We start from the raw sequence: 12,513 nt of genomic DNA, 5'->3' as shown, positions 1-12,513 counted from the left end.
CACAGTGTTCATTCTCATGGCGTCTCTTATTCCCTCTTGGACGGATGAGGCTCGGAGAGATGCAGTCACCTATCCCAGACTGCCCAGCTAGCCGGAGGCAGAGCTGGGATGAGCCCCCGCTAGGACGTCCGCCCACCACCCCCATGGGGCACCGTCTCTTTTGAACCAGGATTCACAGCCTCCCAGGGCACTGGGCAGGGGCTGTGGGCAGGTGGGTGATGTCGGTGCCTCCTTACCCTCTCTCGTCGGGTCTGCTGCCTCCAGGTACAAAGGCTTCATCAAGGACTGCCCCAGCGGGCAGCTGGATGCTGCAGGCTTCCAGAAAATCTATAAGCAGTTCTTCCCATTTGGAGATCCTACCAAGTTCGCCACGTTTGTTTTCAACGTCTTTGACGAAAACAAGGTGAGCTGGGGGTTGGCGGGGCCTGCGCCCGGCCCAGAGTGCCCTCCCTCCTGCAGGTGCCTGCGGCATCTCCGCACGCATGCTCTCCTGCCGGCGATCCCTTCTGGAGAAGGAACACACACACACACACACACACACGCACCCATTTTGCAGATGGGGAAACTGAGGCTCTGAGCAGCATACAATATGGGATCTTTTGTGCCTGGCTTCTTTCACTGAGCATCACGTTTTCAAGGCTCATCTGTGTTGTCGCATGTGACCCCTCCTGGGGATGGCCGTGCTGACAAGTTGGCAGATCCACTGTCAGGGCGCCCACCGTCCTTAGCACTCTGTCCCATGCCTGCATTTTTCCAGGCTTCCTCATGTTCACGGTAGATTTACTGTAACTTGTTTTCACGCTCTGTACTGTTGGGCACTTGGAATGTTTCTGTGCTGTCACTCTCTCGCTTTCTCCCCACGTGTCCTCAGGCTGACAGTCACACTGCCGAGCCCTGGGAAGAGCTCTGCCCTCTCCAGGCCTCAGTTTCCCTATTTGCAAAACAGACAGGTGGGATTAAACAGTCTAGAGCCCTGCCCTCAAAAGCCTGGAAGCCTGTAGTTCTAGGCCAAGGGAAAAGGGGATCTCCAGGAGGCCCTTGCCCAGAGAGGGTGTGTGTTGGTGGTGCCTTCTGGCTCTTTCTCCCATCAGATGTGGAGTTGGGCTCTGCCTTTAGCCCCACTCCTTCTGTCCCGCCTGCCTGGCCTGACCCATCTGTAATCCTACCTCCCACCCCATCCCTTGTCCCCTCTCCCACCCTCTCCACTTGGGCGTCCGTCCATCAGCCATGGGTATCTGGTGCCTGCCACCACCCATCATGCACCCAAGGCCCAGCGTGACCAGAGACCCGGTACTGACTGGGGCCACCCTGCCCCTCTCTCCTGTCAGGACGGGCGGATCGAGTTCTCTGAGTTCATCCAGGCGCTGTCGGTGACCTCAAGGGGAACCCTGGATGAGAAGCTTCGGTGTAAGTCCTGTGCCCGGGTTCTGTCAGGCAGCCCCTGGCTGGGCCCAGGCTGGAGGGAGCCCAGATAACCGGGCCAGGTTGTGGGTCCAGGGCTGAGCGATGACCCAGATGTCCGGCCTTTCCAGGTCTCAGGAGCTTCCCTGGGGGTGGCCGTGTAGGAGGAACACAGCTTACCGAGGCAGGGTGGACAGATGGGGCGGTCAGTGGGTATAGACGTGGACCATGGGTGGTGTAGCCTTGCGTTAAAAGACCCGGTTCCAGTGCTGGCTGCACCTCTTGGGAGGCCGCTGTTTTGATGTCTGGTCTCATTCACCCAGCAGATATCCACAGGACGCGGCCACAGCGCGCCCTGGCCCGGAGGCTGGGAAGCCGCGGGAGAATCAGATAGACAGGCGCCCGCTGTCATGGCTGTCAGTCTAGCACGGGGACATGATCTTGAAAAATCCCATAAAACTGCAGCCGAGGCGGGAAAGGGGTGGGTGAGCAGACAGGAGAGCACCTGGCTCTGTGAAGGGTCAGGAGCTGGCCCTGCGGGAGGCGGGAACAGCATGTGCGAGGCCCTAGGGCGGAGCGGGCGGGGGCAAAAAGACGTCTGGAGAGAGGGTGGAAACAGTTGAACCAGAATTCACCGCTTTCTTGGGCCTTTACGTTGCATTGCATTGGCAACAAGAAAACAGTGCAGTTTCTTTTCCTTTCTTTTTTTCTTTTTTTTTTTTAGGAATAAAGGAGGATTTTATTCATGTAAAAGCTACCCCCCCACCCCCATCCCAGGCATATTATTTTATTTTCTAAGTTGACCGTAGCAGGAAGCTGCGTGATTGTGGGAGGGGAGGGGGTGGAGAGGAGGCGGAGACTGGGGAGGGCGGGGGCGGGGGGAGGGAGGCCATTAGGGCTTCCCCCCGCCCCTCTCAACCCCAGCCCCTGCTTTACAGACCCAGAGCCCCCTTCTTTTTACTTTTGGTTTCTTTTTTTTAAACCCTACTTGAAATGGTACCCGTGTCATGTGTGCGTGTGTTTGTCTCTGTACATCCCTGTTTGTCCTGATGTGAATCCTCTGCGGATGAGTAATGGGACTCCACCACCACCCCGCATGCTGGGGTGGGGTGGGGTCGGAGGGGCGTGGCAGAGCCTGCCGGACCCCGCCTTGCGCTGGGGCTGACTCCGCCCCGCTGCTTGATCACAGGGGCCTTCAAGCTCTACGATCTGGATAACGACGGCTACATCACCAGGAACGAGATGCTGGACATTGTGGATGCCATTTACCAGATGGTGGTGAGGCCTGGGCCCTATGGGGTAGGAGAGGCAGGAGGGGCATCACGTTTGGGGACAGGGCCTGGTCGGCCCCGAGGGAGCCCGCTCGCGTAGCCGCTCTCCCGCCCGGGCTGAGAGTTGGCCAGGGGAGGGGTCACTGTGCGCATCTGCGAGGTGGGCAGAGGCTGCGGGGGCAGAGTGTTCCAGAGCAGGAGGCAGAGAGGGCCGGGGTCGGGGGGGGGGGGGCGAATGGGAGGAAGAGCAGTCCACATCTGGAACCCGCCCAGATCTGGGGGGCAGACTTTTGGCCAGGACCCCAAAGCCGGAGTGCCAGGAGCCTAGCACCCACCTTGTCTCTCTCTGGCAGGGGAACACCGTGGAGCTCCCCGAGGAGGAAAACACCCCCGAGAAGAGGGTGGACCGGATCTTCGCCATGATGGACAAGGTGAGCCCGGGTGAGGCTGGTCCTTGACCAGGGAGGTAAGGCGTGGGGGCCAGGCCCTGGGCCCCAGTGGGTGGGCCGTGCAGACCCTCGGCGATGCATAGATGTTCAGTGCAGGTCAGCAGCCATCCCTATCAAACGTCCAGAGCTTTAAGTAAGTTTAGCCAACACTTCTTCTTTCCCCAGCTAAATTCCTTTTTTTTTTTTTTTTTGAGATTTTATTTATTCACTTGAGACACAGAGATACAAAGAGGGAGAGAGCAGGGGCGCCTGGGTGGCTCAGTTGTAAAGCGTCTGCCTTCGGCTCAGGTCATGATCCCAGGGTCCTGGGATCTCCTGGGATCGAGCCCCGCATCGGGCTCCCTGCTCGGCGGGAAGACTGCTTCTCCCTCTCCCGCTCCCCCTGCTTGTGTTCCCTCTCTCGCTGTGTCTCTCTGTCAAATAAATAAATAAAATCTTAAAAAACAAAAAAACAGAGAGCATGAGCAGGGGGAGAGGCAGAGGGAGAGGGAGAAGCAGGCTCTCTGCAGAGCAGGGAGCCCGATGTGGGGCTTGATCCCAGGACCCTGGGACCATGACCTGAGCAGAAGGCAGACGCTTAACCATCTGAGCCACCCAGGCGTCCCTCCCCGGCTAAATTCTTAACCGTTTTTACTTCTTGACCTGGACTCCTTTGACATACTGGAGAAGTCTCTGGGCGTCTCACAATAACGGTTTTCAGTGCATCAAATCAAATCCATAGGATCAAAAAGGAAGCTAATGATTTTGGAATACAGACATCAAAATATTTTTTAAAAAGAATTCGTGATAGGCCGCCTGGGTGGCTCAGTTGGTTAAGCGACTGCCTTCGGCTCAGGTCATGATCCTGGAGTCCTGGGATCGAGTCCCGCATCGGGCTCCCTGCTCAGCGGGGAGTCTGCTTCTCCCTCTGACCCTCTTCCCTCTCATGCTCTCTCTCTCTCATTCTCTCTCTCTCAAATAAATAAATAAAATCTTTAAAAAAGAAAAAGAATTCATGATAGAGCATTCTGTGAGCTTCTTTAGGAATGCATTAAATAAGGAGGTGTAGTGGTGGGTGTCACCACCCCCTAGTTTCAAAGCGGTGACAGACGTACATGATGCCCGCACGTCATTGCCTATGTCCCCCACGGTTGACACAGGTCCCAGGTGCGGCTGGTTCTCTTGGGCATTGTCACTTACCATCATTGTGGATGGAAAAGCTAAATTTCAGTTAGAAGTTAGCAAATAGAAAGACCTCGTTTTTTTCCCCATCTAAGTTTACAGACCTGCTGCATTCTAGCCACAGACCCCAGGTTAAGAAATCCTTGTTTGGCTCTTCCCCTAAGCGGCCTGAGGTGACCTCTGAAAATGGTTCGCTATTCGCTTGACCCAGAAAACCCTACGAAATCATGTAAATCAAGAAGTTCAAACCTTCGTGTGCACTTTAAGAACACACGTGAAACTGCCCAGGCCATCAGGGGTATGCATATCCGAAAAGCCACCAAGTATCTGAAAGACGTCGCTTTACAGAAGCAGTGTGTGCCATTCCGTCGCTACAGTGGTGGAGTTGGTAGGTGTGCCCAGGCCAAACAGTGGGGCTGGACACAGGGTCGGTGGCCCAAGAAGAGTGCTGAATTTTTACTGCACATGCTTAAAAATGCAGAGAGTGATGCTGAACGTAAGGGTTTAGATGTTGATTCTCTGGTCATTGAGCACATCCAGGTGAACAAAGCCCCCGAGATGCGGCGTAGAACGTACAGGGCTCATGGTCGGATTAACCCATATATGAGCTCTCCCTGCCACATTGAGATGATCCTTACTGAAAAAGAGCAGATTGTACCTAAACCAGAAGAGGAGGTTGTACAGAAGAAAAAGATATCCCAGAAGAAGCAAAAACTTAGGGCCCAGGAGTAAATTCTGCAGAATGAATGCAAATAAAAATAAAAAGAGAGAAAAAAAAAATCCCTGTTTGTATCAAACTTTTTTTTTTAAGTGAAATAAGTTTGTATTTATTGGAAATTTGATATGGTGATGGTAGGGCAACCCCGTATCACTTGCCTTAAATCAAAGAACACAAATTACAGTGACAGTGGCTTTTTTTTTTTTTTTTAATTTTATTTATTTGACAGAGAGAGAATGAGAGAGAGAGCACAAGCGGGGGAGCGGGAGAGGGAGAAGCATGCCTCCTGCTGAGCAGGACCCCGGGATCATGACCTGAGCCAAAGGCAGACGCTTAACTGGCTGAGCCACCCAGGCGCTCCTGACAGTGGGCTAATTACTAGTATGTCCTGGCTGGATCCAGGTGCTTGCCCTGAAAGTTAGAGCCTGAGATCAGCACATGTCAGAGAGGCAGGGAAGACCTCTAGGTTCAGACTGCGCTGGTCTCTTGGCGTTGATCAAAAGATGCATCCACAGCGTGTGGAGCGAGGGATACTGACTTTGTCACGGGGCGGTTCGATGCTGTTTAATGCCAAGGCCACACACTCCTTAAATCTCCCTGACTCATACGTCCCTTATTTAGGGAAACAGAGCCCACCACCCACCCAGACTGGTGTAAATTCTACCTTCCCCAGTGACTAGCCATGGGGCCCTGGGGAGGTGACCAAGCCTCAGTTTCCTTACCAGCAAAATGGGGATAAGAGCAGTGCCTCTTTTTAGGGCGGCCGTGAGGAGCCCCTGAGACCAAGCATGGGACGCATGGCATCTTCAGGGCCCGCAGTGAGCCGTCTCTCCGGGCCTTTCCTGGGTTTCCCTGAGAGATGCTCCAGAGGCAGGGATTCTGGCCCAAATCACCACTACCCCGAGAGACCCACTCAAGCCCTTTTTCTTGAGCTCCACTGGGTCTCGTGGCGTCTGGTGTAGGCTGCTCCGGGAGTGGTTTAAATGCCCTTGCAAGAGTGACCCCACAGAAATGCAGTGGGCCCTCAGCCCTTGGGGATTAACCACCATTTATGGGAATTCATTGCAGTGATAATGGTAAGTATGGAGTTAGGGGTCCAGGGTCACGTACCCAAGGTCACCTTGCCAGGAAGTGCCCGGGTCTCCCTTGACCCCTGATTCCTCCTACCTAGCGAGGTGCACTGCCTCCTTCCTGACCTAAATTTGGAAGCTCTCTCCGGGCCAGTCCTGGGATGGGCTTGGGGAGCAGGTGTCCAGGGTCCAGGCCAGAGGCCCCTATCCGCGGAGGCTTGTCTCCCCGCCTTCAGCCACCTCTCTGCTTGCAGAACGCCGACGGGAAGCTGACCCTGCAGGAATTCCAGGAAGGATCGAAGGCAGACCCCTCCATCGTGCAGGCACTGTCCCTCTATGACGGGCTGGTATAGTCCACGGCCCAGAGCCGGGGTGAGTGGAGGGGAACCTGGGGCTTGGGTTGGGGGCGGGGGGGGGGGGGCAGGAAGCCAGTCACAGGGCACCTAGGATTCGCTGGGTCTCTTGGCAGTCCTTGGGGTCTGCCCAGCTGGAGACAAGCTGGTAGGAGGGCCTGGAGGTGGGCTTCAAATCAGCTACAGCCTTTCTATTTTTGTCATTTTTATATGCCCGGATTCGGCCCGAGAGTTTGCTTAAGTAGAAGTTTCCCTGGATTGGAAACGCTTTGAAAAGCACAGTTGTTGGGGGACGGGGAGAGCAAGGGCTGTGCACGCCCTCCGGGTGTGGCCCGTGGAAGCCCTGAGTGAGCCCTCTGGCTCCCTTGTTCAATAACTCAGATATGGTTTCTCGTTTCCTCCAGTCGGGTTTGCTGGAAGTGCTGAGCCATAGCGCCAGAGAGGGCTCTGTGGCCGGGAGAGGATGGCCTCTGTTTTTCTTCCCGATTCTCCCCTACCTCTTTTTTCTGCCTCCTCTCTGTTCTGTCCTCCGTGTTGTGTGCGAGGAATGGGGGTGTTGCCCCCCCCAAGGTCATTCTTGAACATGCCTTCTGGTGGATGGATGATGCGTTCCCTTGGTGTGTATCTTTTAGGAGGATCGTGGGACCCAGGATGTGTGTGTGTTCGGCTTCACTGGAGGCCCCTCGAGTCTTCCCGTGTGGCTCCCCCCGAGTTTTAGACCCCACCAGCACTGCCCCAGAGTTCCAGTTGCTCTACAACCCGGCCAACACTGGATATTCTCTTTTACATTTTACACATTTTGGTGGGTGTGTTGTGACGGGGTATAATTTTAATTTGCCTTTCTCCGGTGAGCACGGACGTCAGGTCGCTGGTCATATGTATGGCATCCTTTTGGGAAGTGCCGTCTTAGTTATCTATTGCTGAATGCTCAGTTACCTCAAAACTGCTGCTGAAAAGAACAGACGTCAGGAATTTGGGCACAGCTTAGCTGGGGGCCTTTGGCTTGAGGTCTCTCATGAGGATGTAGTCAAGCTGTCAGCAAGGTTGACCAGCCATCCCCGTTTGCCCAGGACTGTCCCAGATTTTGCACAGAAAGTCTCAAATTCTAGGAAACTCCTCAGCCTCAGGTAACCTGGATAACCCTCAGGTGCTGGCCAGGGCCGTGGTGTCATCTGAAGGTTTGGTGGGGGAGCACCCACTTCCAAGCTCACTCATTTGGATCGGCAGCCTGGGTCCTCACTGTGGGGACTTCTGCACAGGGCTGCTGGCTTCCGTCAGGGGGAGCTTCCTAGGAGGGAGGGGGAGCGAGAACCTGAGATGCAGGCGTCCATCTTCTCATAACCTAATCTTGGAAGTGACACCTCATCACTTTTTTTTCAGGAGTGCCTTGGCTACGTTAGGCTATGTGCATTTCTATATAGATTTTAGAATGAATGTGTCCATTTCTCTAGACACATGCACACATTGAGGTTTTGATTGGGACTGAGTTGAATCTACAGTTCAGTTTGGGGGAGAATTGGCATCTTTGTTGTGTGGAGTGTTCCAATCCATGAAAACGGTATATCCATTCATTTAGGTCTTTCATATTTTTCCTCTAGGACATTTTATTGATTTCAGCTAAAAAGTCTTTCACATCTTATGATAGATTTATTCCTGGATATTCAGGTTTTTTTTTTTTTTTAATTGTATTTCCTGTTTATTTCTGGTTTCTAGAAATTCAGTTGGTTTTTGTTTATTGATGATATATTTAATGGTCCTGCTAACGTCACTTATCAAATCTAAGAATCTACCTTCAATTCCCTGTGACTGTCTGTGCTTTATTTCTTCCTCTCCTGTCCTTCCACCATCTGTTCCTTTGTCCTGCTTCCTTGCACTGGCTGGGCCCTCCAGTGCAGTGTCACTTAGGAGTAGCGATGGTGAGCATTTTTGTCTCACTCTTGGTCTGGGGGACAGCTTTCAATAATTCACTATTAGTGGGAAGCCTGGGTGGCTCAGCTGGTTGAGCGTCTGCTTTCGGCCAAGGTCATGATCCCAGTGTCCTGGGATTGGGTCCCGCATCGGGCTCCTTGCTTGGCGGGGAGTCTGCTTCTCCCTCTCCCTGCTTGTGTTCTTTCTCTCTCTCTGATAGATAAATAAATAAAGTCTTTAAAAAAATAATTCACTATTAGTTAGATTAGTTAAGTTATAATTAACTCAATAATTATTATTAGAATGTCTGGTATAGGTCTTCCGTTGGTAGGTTTTATCAGATTTAGAAATTTCCTTTTCTAGTTCACCAGGAGTTGTTTTTTATTTATGTTTATTTATTTTAAGTAATTGCTACACCCAACGTGGGGCTCATACAACCCCGAGATCAAGAGTCCCAAACTCTTCCAACTGAGCCAACCAGGCGCCCCTCCTAGGAGTTTTTTTTGTTTTTTTTTAAGATTTATTTATTTATTTTGGGGGATTATGCTGTTCTGAAGTTTCTATGAGGCTGCTGCTGTTGATGATTTTACACAAGAAATCCTTTTCCATTGAAGAGACCTTAGACAGTATGTTGAAACAGAACACAAGAAGTTTATTTTTAAAAACCTTCATGTATAACCCAGATGTAACCACTGTGAGCATTTTGGGTCCAGGGTGATTCAAAAGGAATCGAACACTCACAAAAATAACTGGGTCACATGGGGATATATAATCAAACCAATTTCTAAAGAAACCACCATAGTTATTTCTCTGATCTTAGAAGCACTCGGTATGTGGCTTTGGGTCCCATGGTGTGTATGATCCATTGTCTCATTTCCCAGAGGCTTCTTTTGTGAATTACCACAGTGGCCTCCTGTGACATGCTGCTTTGTCTCCCGCAGGCTGTGGAAAAAGTGGTACAAACATAGCTTCTTGATATATCCGCCCCCCAGAAAAACTCACGCAGTGTCACTAATTTCTTTATGGTGTGTGATTATCTTTCAGTCACCCTAATTGTTTCTGCCTTACGGTTTTCTGTGAACACATATGTGTCTGTATTTCCTCACTAACAATGAGTTCATAACCATATGTTGTTGGCTGTTGTTGTTTTTTTTTATGGACAACTTATAGGAAACATTTATGTTTTCTTTTGGAGACTCAATGCTAAGAAAAGAGTTTTTTTTGTTTTTGTTTGTTTGTTTTTAGAGAAAGAGAAAGAGCACACACGAGCTGTGGGGAGGGGCAGAGGGAGAGGGAGAGAGAGAATCTCAAGCAGGCTCCACGCGCAGTGTGGAGCCCAGTGCAGGGCTCGATTTCATGACCCTGAGATCATGAGCTGCACCACAATCAAGAGTCAGTTGCTTAACTGACTGAACCACCCAGGCACCCCAAGAAAAACGATTTTTAACGTGTTTTACCCAACTTGGCACAAAGTTCACATCATGCTGTGTCTGCACAGGCTTTCCTTAACACCATGTATGGAGACACGCATCTGAGCCTCACCAGCAACATGGCGGCCAAGAAGATGTTACTTTATTTCCACGACGAGCTTTTCAGACAGCCTTTCTATAGCTCGTCCCGAAAATTGCCCTCTTCCTGTTCTCAGGCTTGTCCTAGAACCTACTGGATAGTAATTAGATCCAACTTGTGTTCCATCATTTTTGTGATTGATTTGCCTTCTCAGATTCCTGATGTATCCTAATTGTTAGATAAGTTACCGTTACACAATCCAGTGAGCCACCCAGGAACTGAGATCCTGCCTATTTTCTACATCAGTAAAAATGTGGTTCGACACCATCGTTTTTAATAGCTGCATGGTATTCTGTTGTATAGTCGGGCCATAATTTACCCAGTCCTGTGCTGTGGGACACTTAGGCTGTTGGAAATCTTGAAGTGGATTTAAAAAAAAAAAAACACCTCGTATTCACAAGCAGTGGTGGAGGGAATGGTGTAATCCCGTTACGGACCACCCTCCTTCAGAATCACCAATTCGCTGCCAATCTTGTACTCTCTCTACCCTCCATGTGCACCTTTGGAGTGGGTTAATTTGAAGCAAATTCAAGACAGTCTATCGTTTCATACATAAATATTTCAAAATGTATTCCTAAAAGATAACAATCCTTTACAAAATCCATAGTAGTAGAAAAATCAATACATTATAATGCCTTAATACCTCCCACCCTGCAGCTGGTATTCCCATTTCCTATTACTTCACAGGTTTTTGTTTATTGGAATCAAAATCTGAATAAATTCCACCTATTGCAACTGGTTGATAGGTCTCTCAAGTTTATTTTAATCTGTTTCCCCTTCCCTTTTTGGCTTGCTGTTCGTTGAGAAACACGTTCGGTAGAGTCTCCTCCGTCTGTGGTTTGTGGATTGCGCCCCTGTGGTAGTTCTCACATGTTCTTTGGTTCCCTGTACTTCCTGGAAATGGGCAGTTAGATCTACAGGCTTGCCCAGCACTCAGTTTGGTCCACCTCGTCAAGAACGCCTCCTCAGTGGGGCTGCCTGTGTCCACCAGGTAGCTCATGAGGTCAGGTGACATCAGCAGCCATTGGTGATGACTGCTTCATTCATTCATTCTGTAGGTGATGTCCTAAAGCTGTCTGTCCTTCTTTGTTTGTGGCTCGGTTGCTTCTACGCAGGGAACCTTCCCCTCGTCAACTATTTCGTTACTCTAAAACCTAGTTTTTATTTGGAAAGGCAGGATAGATACTCGATTCTTCCTTCTTTTCAGTTTTCAAAATGAGTTGGATTCTAATATCCTTTTGAGGTAACCAATGGCTTTTTTTTTTTTTTTAAACATAGAATCATGAATTTATGGATTTAAATGCATTTGGTGAGTTTCATCATGTTTGCGGTTTTCACCACAACGCTGCGGATCGTAAGGGTTCACAGATTGCCACAGAAGGCAAAGCATGTGATTAGAAACTCAGCCAAGTGCCCCAGGGTTGGCATGAGGACGGAAGGCTGAGGGGACACAGTCCTCTCCCTGGGTGACTCTTCCCCCCACCTGCACTGCGGCAGCCACCCCAGCTCTGGTCCTGTGGGGCCTTCCTACTCCTCCAGGGCTACCGCCACCTGACTGACCCAGATGATGCTTTCAGGTCATCTCACACAGATCTGGGAAATGGCCTCTTTTGGATCGGACACCTACGCCCATGCAGTTGGGGGAGCAGGGACACGGGATTTAAGTGGAGCAGGTTACGGGAAGGATCTGTGGATGGTGCAGACGCCAACAGACAGGACGGTCCTCCGTGCCCTTTTTTCCAAAATATATCAAGGCGACATTCACCTAACATAAAATCAATCACTTTCTTATAAAAAAATTTTTTTTACTTATTTATTTATTTTAAGGAGGCTCTACACCCATCATGGGGCTTGAACTCATGACCCTGAGATCAAGAGTCGCAAGCTGTAGCGACTGAGCCAATAGGGTGCCCCGTCCCAGAGGGGAAGAGTGGGTTCCAGTGAACCATTTCCAAGCGAACAATTCAGTGGCATTTCGTACATTCGCAACGATGTGCAACCACCACCTCAGTCTAGTTTCAAAATGTCTGTATCTCTCCAAAATCAAATGCCAAATCCACTACACAGTTTCTCCCCATCCCCCCCTGCAATTAAGCCCCCAGCGGCCCCAGCCTGCCTTCTGCCTCTATGGATTTGCCTATCTGGGACATTTCGTAGAAGTGAAATCTGTGGCCTTTTTAGTCTGGTTCTTTTCACTCAGTGCAATGTTTCCCAGGTCCATCCATGCCGCAGCGCGTGTCAGCACTTCGTTCCTTCTTATGGCTGAGTCGTGCTCCTCTGTATGGACAGAGCACATTTTGTTCATCCACTGATCCATTGGTGGACATCTGGGTTTCCACCTTTTAGGACAACTGTGAACAGTGCTGCCATGAACATGGGTGTCCATGGCTTCGAGTCCCGATTTTCAGTTCTTTGGGCTGTATCCCTAGGAGTGGGAATGCTGGATCCTGTGGTAACTCTGTGTTTAACTTTCTGAGGAACCGCCAGACCGTTTTCCGTGCATCTGCGCCATTTTACCTACGCCAGCAAGGTTTGGGGGTCCCGGGTTCGCCACACGCTCACCAAAACTTGTTTCCCTGTGTTCTGAGGAGAGCCACCCTAGTGGGTGTGAAG

The 12,513-nt window shown here is 50.7% G+C and overlaps 2 protein-coding genes across 2 annotated transcripts in view; both read left to right on the top strand.

Annotated features, from left to right (window-relative positions):
- Positions 1 to 12,513, top strand: part of NCS1 (neuronal calcium sensor 1) — a 50,588-nt gene that overhangs the window by 34,762 nt on the left and 3,313 nt on the right. The window contains exons 3-7 of the mRNA XM_027615792.2: positions 265 to 403; positions 1,329 to 1,407; positions 2,591 to 2,679; positions 3,026 to 3,103; positions 6,325 to 6,442. Coding sequence (XP_027471593.1) covers positions 265 to 403; positions 1,329 to 1,407; positions 2,591 to 2,679; positions 3,026 to 3,103; positions 6,325 to 6,423 — 484 coding nt within the window. The 3' untranslated portion in view covers positions 6,424 to 6,442. The remainder of the gene's footprint in view (positions 1 to 264; positions 404 to 1,328; positions 1,408 to 2,590; positions 2,680 to 3,025; positions 3,104 to 6,324; positions 6,443 to 12,513) is intronic.
- On the top strand, positions 4,439 to 5,014 carry LOC113934549 (60S ribosomal protein L17-like). The gene has a single exon (XM_035723647.1). The coding sequence runs from the start codon at positions 4,469 to 4,471 to the stop codon at positions 5,012 to 5,014; it is 546 nt and encodes a 181-aa protein (XP_035579540.1). The 5' UTR covers positions 4,439 to 4,468.

The sequence above is a fragment of the Zalophus californianus genome, chromosome 13 (assembly GCF_009762305.2).
Source record: "Zalophus californianus isolate mZalCal1 chromosome 13, mZalCal1.pri.v2, whole genome shotgun sequence".
In the NCBI taxonomy this organism is placed as follows: domain Eukaryota; kingdom Metazoa; phylum Chordata; class Mammalia; order Carnivora; family Otariidae; genus Zalophus; species Zalophus californianus.
Note: the sequence above shows the minus strand (reverse complement) of the source record. Positions and strands in the feature narration are given on the sequence as shown.